The 8,304-nt window shown below is 30.8% G+C and overlaps 3 protein-coding genes across 4 annotated transcripts in view; 1 reads left to right on the plus strand and 2 right to left on the minus strand.

Moving 5' to 3' along the window:
• The first annotated feature begins 2,022 nt into the window (after window positions 1–2,022).
• LOC119683560 (cytochrome c-type heme lyase) lies at window positions 2,023–3,313 on the plus strand. Its single transcript, XM_038097276.1, has 3 exons — window positions 2,023–2,134; window positions 2,246–2,829; window positions 2,883–3,313. Exons 2-3 carry the CDS (start codon window positions 2,252–2,254, stop codon window positions 3,151–3,153), a joined length of 849 nt encoding a protein of 282 aa, XP_037953204.1. The 5' UTR covers window positions 2,023–2,134; window positions 2,246–2,251; the 3' UTR covers window positions 3,154–3,313.
• A 549-nt stretch (window positions 3,314–3,862) lies between these two features.
• Window positions 3,863–8,290, minus strand: LOC119678931 (MICOS complex subunit Mic60; the record flags this gene model as incomplete). 2 transcript variants are annotated; one of them, XM_038091037.1, is given in 13 exon segments in its annotated part: window positions 3,863–4,175; window positions 4,231–4,519; window positions 4,586–4,744; window positions 4,853–4,873; window positions 4,940–5,468; window positions 5,537–5,703; window positions 6,423–6,571; window positions 6,638–6,801; window positions 6,891–6,952; window positions 7,013–7,206; window positions 7,263–7,396; window positions 7,730–7,908; window positions 8,007–8,290. In XM_038091037.1, coding segments are annotated over 12 exon segments (2,091 nt in total). In that variant the 3' UTR covers window positions 3,863–3,997.
• LOC119676295 overlaps window positions 8,158–8,304 on the minus strand; it is a 2,759-nt gene continuing 2,612 nt past the window's right edge. Inside the window, exon 4 of the mRNA XM_038087534.1 lies at window positions 8,158–8,172. Within this exon, the coding sequence (XP_037943462.1) occupies window positions 8,158–8,172 (15 nt within the window). The remainder of the gene's footprint in view (window positions 8,173–8,304) is intronic.

The raw sequence follows: 8,304 nt of genomic DNA on the forward strand, positions 1-8,304 counted from the left end.
AAAAAAATATATCTATCATTAAACTTGTCAATTAGACAATTAAATAAAACATTGTGGTCTATAGTTTTCAAAAATTACTAGTAAAAATATTTTTTTTTCCGCAGTAGGTAGAAAGCATAGACAGCACAATGTAAGACTTTAACCCACTAAAACCATCTCTGAATAAATGAAGAAAATTTTGAACCACTGACCTGACGAGCAATGTGGCAAACTTCATTGCAGTAATTAGGGGAGAGTATTGAGCTAAAGACTCTTAGATTTATCTAAGCTAGAAGGTATTGAAGTAAGATAATTGCGAGTGGTATGCTTTAGTTGTAGACTTTGTGACTAGAATCATGAAGGCCACGGTTGTAAAGTGGAGCAATGGACGCATCTGTATACCTCTTATTGCAGTATATGACAAAGTATTGAGGAGCTTGTTACACTAGCAAGAGCTCAGAGAATAGGGTATTAGAAGTGGAAACGTCGGGATTGTGTCATGCAGCCGGGTGACCTATCACCGGGCGGATATAAGGTCGAACTAGTCAATGTAGGTAAACTGAAGTATGGGGTTTGGCAAGTGCTGGACGTCACACCTGCGCTTGTAGTTGGTGTAACAGAGGACATTACGATCAAAAAGTTGAATTATTTTCATTTCAGCAGACGTGAATGATTGTTCCCAGTGAATATTTATCAAAAATTTGGTGCATTGCCTGTCGATGGTAATACATTTGGTTTAGGTTTTGGTTAAGGTTTGGTGAATTAGTGCCGTTATTCCTTATATGCAAGGAAATAAAAAAGATGTACTAACATTTAATTGCTTTTTTATGTAAATAACATCAAAAAAGCAAATATGAATTCAGAATTTTGAATGAGTCTTCTACTTCATTTTTGGAAGGCTGATAAACAATTACATCCACCGAAGCCTCATCATCACTTTCCGTTGGGCTTAGAATTAGATCCAGTAATTTAGAACTATAGTGCTCAATAATATTGTCATCTATATGAAAGCTTAATATACAAATTTTATTGTCAAGCTTAATATAATCGTTAAAAATAGCATTGGAAGTTATTTTATTTACTTTAAACCACGCTGCCAGCGACTGGCATCTACACAAAGAAGCAATATAAGACAGAAAAAAATTAAACATTTGGTTCGGAAAAGGGACTTCCCCTAGAATGCACTTTTCAATATTCCTATCGGCACGAAAAAAATTTTTGTTCGAGTTATAGAGAAATTCGAGTTATAGAAGTTCGAGTTATGGAAGCAGAATTGTATGTAATTTGCTCTCTAAAACCTTGGTGCACTGTTTTTAGTAATTCGTGGTAGAAACCTGTTTTGTTCTATAGCTTGCGTGGTGAAATCAAAAAAACAGCTGTTAATTGACTGCAAGTCAGCAGGCAAGTTACCATCTGAATTTTAATACAAATATGATGGAAAGTTAAAATAATAATGACATAATATATATGTAAAAATTATTGGTTTCATTTTTAATTTAATTTTTGGACAACACAGTTTCTAAAAATAGAAAATTCAAATACTCATATATGTTAAAATTGCTTTGTCTAAAAAGTGGTTCTACTATCCGTTTTATTTTGAGTACATCTATATTTGTATAGAAATATTTTGAAGAATTTTGATAAAAACAAAAATTGTGGTACCGCAGAACGTATGAAAAATTAAAAATATAGTTGGCAACATATTTTTTATATATGTATATATACCCACTGCAAATAAAATACGACTATTACGACTAATACGCAAATAACATTTACATTTTTAATGTTCTCAAATAGGTATGTAATAACAATTAATACTATTATTAATCTAAAATATTTTGTTTTTATTGTTACTTAAAACATATTTTATCATATTAAGAATAATATTCAACACACCTTTCGAGGTGAAATTTCATACTGTTGCAAATGTGATGTCCAAGCACGTATTCTTTGATAATTTAGTGCAACTGGAAACGTCAAAATATGTTCTCTTAAAATTATATATCTCGTGCTCTATATTTTTATTAAATTTGATTAGGTTGAAAATTAAACAAAAAGGATATATTTATTTAACAAAATTTTAATGTAGTAAATTAATTGTGGAATATATATTAAATTTAATTAGATTTGTTAAGCAGCCGGCAAACGAAACGATGTATGTTTGTTCTTAGAAAATTATCACATGTTGTAAATTACGCAACTAAAATATATAAAACCTTTTAATGTTATGTATTAAAAACGTTTTATTTTTGTTTAAAACTAATAGAAAAAAATGGGTAATGGCTTATCAACTGTAAATATGGCAGCAGCACCAGAAATGCCGAAAAATCATACCCATTTAAAAATGGGAGATGGATCACCACCTCCTGAATGTCCAATGCATCAGAAGCAAGATGTAACGAAATCTCCAGAACCTGTTGTTAAATCGTCACCTGTTTCTGAATGTCCTGTACAGCATGGACAAGGTGATATAAATCCTCTTAATATGATGCCACCCGCTAATCAGCAACCAGCACCAGATCAGCCGTTTCCACTGCCTACAGATCGAGTAACTTCTAGTATACCAAAAGTCACGGAAGACGGTAGTGTACAGTTCTGGCAATATCCGTCTCAACAGATGTTCTGGAATGCTATGCTACGGAAAGGTTGGCGATGGAAGAATGAAGATGTAAGTCAAAAAGATATGAGTGATATCATACATATACACAATGCTAATAATGAGCAAGCTTGGAAAGAAGTACTTAAGTGGGAGGCGTTACATGCACGCGAATGTGGCAATCCTCGATTAAAAAGTTTTGGCGGCAAGGCAGCAAATTTTAGTCCCCGTGCGCGTTTCCGTAGCTGGTTAGGGTGAGTCTGAAATTAAAATATAAAGAATTGTTTGGTATATGTTACTTTCATAGATACGAATTACCTTTTGATCGTCACGATTGGATAGTTGATCGCTGTGGAAAGGATGTACGATATGTCATTGATTATTACGATGGTGGACTCGTTGATAGTGAATACAAGTTTGCTTTACTTGATGTACGTCCAGCTATGGATTCATTTGATAATGTTTGGGACCGCATGCGTGTATTTTATATGCGGTGGAAATTTATTGCGTTAGACAAATTTAGCAGTAACAATACAAATACTAGCAAACCTACTGATAACCAAAAAATTGATCAATAACTTTTGAATTACAAACAATGGCGTTCGAATACATTGCCCCTTCACCTAACAAAATTATACTGTTGAATTACATTTATTTGTTACGATAAGACTTTATTTATATTGCAACTAGTTATTTGCCACCTATGTAGTATAAAATTATAACAATAAAATTTTATGCAAAAAACATTTTTTTTTAATATTTATAACACTTATAAACGGTTAAGAAATATGTTGTTGTTGTATCCCGCCCGGATCTGCTTGTGTGACCCTTATGGGGAATGTTGAAGCCCACTTGCTACTCTTTGACGAGTGGCTCTGCGACGCAGACCTGACCGTTTTTGGAACCCTTAAGAAATTATTAACTTGCTTGATAAATATTGGTAATTGGTATACATATGTTGTTTGTATTATTTGCTTTAACTACTACTAATGGATGTATATTAATATTGTATAATATATTAATTAATATATTTATCTTTTACTTGAATCTATTTTATTGGATCTATCGTTGTGGTAGCGATCCTATATCAATGGTGTTCGTTAAGAGAACAATTCGGACACCGTTATAGTTGGAGTTAATCCAATTATAAGTTTATTATTGATTATGGTATTTTTTTCTGTTTGGACAAAAACTTCTCGGGTTTAGAGATTGCAATGTTCAGAAAAATTTAATTGCAATGATAAATATAATTATTAGTTAAAAGTAAAATACTTAATATTATATTTAAAGTACTTGCTCGATTTTCTTTATTTTTTTCTATATTTCATTTAAACATAAATTAAATAAATTTAATTTTATAATCAGCTTTAATTTTGTCACAATAAAAATAAACTCAATTAGCATTTGCCCCATTAACATCAATTACAAATATAAATAGCCACTAGCGGCAGCGTGTGCCATCAAAGTGTTTGCAGCTTGTTGTGTTTCTAAAAGTAATTGCACTTCCTTCATCCAATCGCTTGCGATTTTGCGTGAAGCACCTTGTAATAGGTTCATGTACTTCAATGCTTGTAACAGATTACCACGGTCGACAAAGTACCTAAGAAATCAAACATGTCAGTATGTTTAATTTGAAAATGAAAAAATCTGCTTACCTCGCTCTATTAAGTATATCGTATGTATCCAATTTGCTATAGTCAAATATCTTATTTTCTAATTCATCTTGAGATATAGGATCATCTGGTGTTAATATTAAAAATGATTGCAAATAAGATAAGAAATAAGTAGGTAATCCACCACCACTTTCAGGGACAAGAGCAACTTTTCGTGCAACTTTCTCAACATTTATAAATCTTTCTCTTAATGCATCTTCAGGAAAAACGCCTCGTTCTTCCGCTTCACGTGGTAAATTTTGAATAACACAAGCTACAAGTTCATCACCCTCTGTAAATAGAACAGTTTTTATTAGATATCAATTTTAGGAAATATTCTATAACTTGACACACTTACCAGCTACTTTAGAAATTGCTCTAATTTCATTTTTCAATGGGCGCAGTTTAGTTTTCCAATGAACACCTGGTTCGCCAGTTTTAACAGTTGACCACAGTGCTTGACAAGCTGCCCATAATGCTTGAGCTTGATGAGTTGCACGTTCACTATCAGCACGAACTAAAAAATAATTTATAATTTGTTTATTGTATAAATACAAATATTTTTTTAATATATAATATTCAATGTGAATCAATTATTGTAACCTATACTATTTCTTGTAAATACCTTTTAACTCATCATCAATTTCTAATAGCCGCGTGCATCAGAATTAAATTGAATTTTATTTGCTATATTTTTCAAAATTATACTTACGTTGCAATGCAGAGTCCATTCCTCGCATTTTACCCATCATTGCGGCTAATTGCAATTTATAATTTGCTCTCTCACTGGCTAGTTTATCTTCAAGTTCGCGTGAGTAATTTCGTTTTAATTCTTTTTCTCTTAAAGCTAATGCATCTTTCAGATGATCAATGTGAGCTTCAGCCTGTTGCTTCAAATGATTTCTAAGTTGTCTTTCGGATTCGGAACGAATTTGAAAAATTTTCTTCTGGTTTTCAAGCGCCAATTTACGTTTTTCCAATTCCAACTGATATTCCAATTGGGCTTTTACAGCCTCAGATGCATCGTTTCCACGAAAAGCTTCAATTGCACGTTTAAGTCGCACTTCACCATCCGTTTGTAGCCGTTGTAATTCCTTTTGATACGCTAAAACGTGCGAATAAGCATGCATAAGAAACAAATCCAGATCCTCTTTAGATAAATTAAGTTTCTTCTCAGCTAAATTAAGTCCTGGAAATAATGACTCGATCTCATTTATGAAGTAGTTGCGAGCTTTTTCCACCTATAAGAATGAAAATATATAACTTGTAATTTGATTCACTATTATATGGAAATGTATGCTAAACTTACGCTTTTCCAGTATTTTTCGGACATTGTAGCAACATCTTTAGTTTTATATAGTTCATCTTTAACAGAGTTTATATGGTCCATAAAGGTTTTTACCCTATTACGTACTATTAAAATTTGATCCTGGTTTTCCGTATCTATTGCTTTGCCCAGAGCAATTTCACATTTTTCTAAAAAAAAAACAGTTCATAATTAATTATTATAAGATTAGTAGTATTAAACTTATAAGTAATACATTCAAATCTTGATTAAAACGTTTAATTTTCAGCAATAAATTTAAATATAACATTTTTGAGGAAAGAATAAACCACCTTCGGACATCTTCTCTCATAAGTAAACTATATGTATGCTGAAATAAAAATGCTTGAAATTTTTTGAATTTGTCCGTGTCCCTAAAGATAATGTTGGAAAATTTATAAATGCATTGTTGAAGTTGTTGGGTTTTGTCATTTTATAGAATATCTTTATCTTAGATAGTAAATGATCAATTATTGGAATTGAATTATATTTATACTATAAAATAATAACTTTTGTAAGAATAAGTAAAGCATGATTATTCCAAATAAGAGTACACAAAACCAATATTTATATAACATATGTACAAATTTGTGACTTTGTTGTAACTTAGCACTGTTAATCTAAAGGAATTCACACAACTTTGAACTCGGAAATAAGGTCAGGATAGCATTTCAACTAAAATGCTAGCAATCCTTTTCTAGAAGTATTGAATCTTAATCCTACACTACGTTTCAATATAGTTGTTTTTATGATGAGCAATATATCTTATTATTGTATAATATTGTACTGTAAAATATTACGAAGTTTACTATGTTCTATTTTTTAAATGATGATAAATTAAAAGCTGAACATAAAAAAAATTTGAATTTACCAATTTTTTCTACAGCTTCACGTGCCAATTTCTCTGCATACTCAACTGCTGTATCTCGCGCGCTTGTTTTATTTCTCAACGTATTCCATAAAGTTGGATCAACTTGGTTTATAGCTTGGTCAACAATATTGCGGACATCTTCATTGAAACTAAAAAAAAATGGAGTTCATTAATTTATATATGGGATTCACATATTTATATGCATAGCAATTTACATTTTTAATATACTAATCGCTTTATTATACTCCTTAACAGCCAGTGATGCCGCCACTTCAACAGCTTTTTCTAACTCAATAATATCATCCGGTAGCTTTTCAACTGGTTTCGGTATAATTTTCTCAGGGGCAGGCACAGTTAATTTTTTTTCTTCGGCAGTAGTCTATGAGAAGAAAAACAACTAATTTAAAGTTTGTTTCAATTGATGCTTAGTATGTAAAGCATATATAAAAATATTTTTATTAAGATTACGGTTTTTTGGATTGGTGCTGCGGTTTTGGTGACTTCAACTTTTTGTTTGATTTCATCTGTTTCTGTAATATATTTAAAATTAATCTTATATAATGTTTAATATATATTTTATATATACATACGTTTGGGTGCATCTTTTTTGGAACTACTAAAGAATCCTGTCACAGTTGAGGTAGCATTAGATACTGAATTACTTATACTATCGATTTTATTATTGATGCTTTTGAAGGGATTTTCTTCTTTGAGAGCTACCTTTATTATATATTCGGATCCAGGTACTTTTTCTTCTAGCTTCTTTCGAAAATCTTTATCGTAACTGCAAATACATTCTTGTTATTGTTGTAAAATAGTGATTACAAAGCGATTACTTACTTCGCATATGTTATAGTACCACCTATTACAACAAAAGGTGACAGTATTAAAATTACTTTTCCAAAGCCGGCTTGTCTTACGTTGGGTGGTAAATCATTGCTTAAATGCCTTCGAGCTTGTTGTTGTTGTGTTTTCTGATAAATAATTTAATAAATTTTCATAGTCAATTGTAAATTGGGTATATTTTGTAATGAGATTAGGTCATATTTTTGGTTATACAAGCAATGTCAATACATAATGCCCATTGAATTGTTTGCATATAAATAGATAAGTATTTTTTTTTGTATTTATTAATATACAATTAAAATCAGAGTCAAGTAAAATATTGTTTTCAAAAATATTGAAATTTTTTTTTCAATACTTCGTTGACATATGACATAACAACCAAAAAGCTCACTTCAGTGCTAGGGGCGAAGAAGAGCACGAGTGTTTTCTTATTTGCACGTACACAATTTCTTATAACTTACCTGCAATACAGTTTGACACGATCTTCTTAGAGCTACACGGTACATTTCTTGAAATTTTGATATTTAAAAGTATTTCGGAATTTGTAAAGCCGGTTTAAAAAGTGAATATTAACGCTTTTGGAAACGACCTTTTTATCAATTCTCCAGACACAAGCACCACGGCCAGCAAAAAGCTATGACTACAAGAAAAAACAATGATGACAGTGGCACAAGCGAAATGTCAAAAATATGTTAATTTTTTCACAATCCATAAACAAATAGTAATACAAATATATACCTTAACTTATTAATATTGGTTATTAAAATTGCTTGATATGGTTTTTTGTATAACCAAAAAATAATCGTTCATGAATAATAGTAAATAATTATATCGCGCAAATTGTAAATGTTAATTCGCAGTGAACTAACAACAGTAAGCAGAAAACACTTTATTGCAATTCGTACTAAGAATTTTTGATATATATACCGGCAATATTATTTCAACTTCATTAACTCAAAAACTATAAGAAAAATATTCTTCAAGATAAATTTTTAGTTAAATAATATCCTTACTTCTAAATCAATTTCAAATAAAT

The sequence above is a fragment of the Teleopsis dalmanni genome, chromosome 2, assembly GCF_002237135.1.
Source record: "Teleopsis dalmanni isolate 2A chromosome 2, ASM223713v2, whole genome shotgun sequence".
Classification (NCBI taxonomy): domain Eukaryota; kingdom Metazoa; phylum Arthropoda; class Insecta; order Diptera; family Diopsidae; genus Teleopsis; species Teleopsis dalmanni.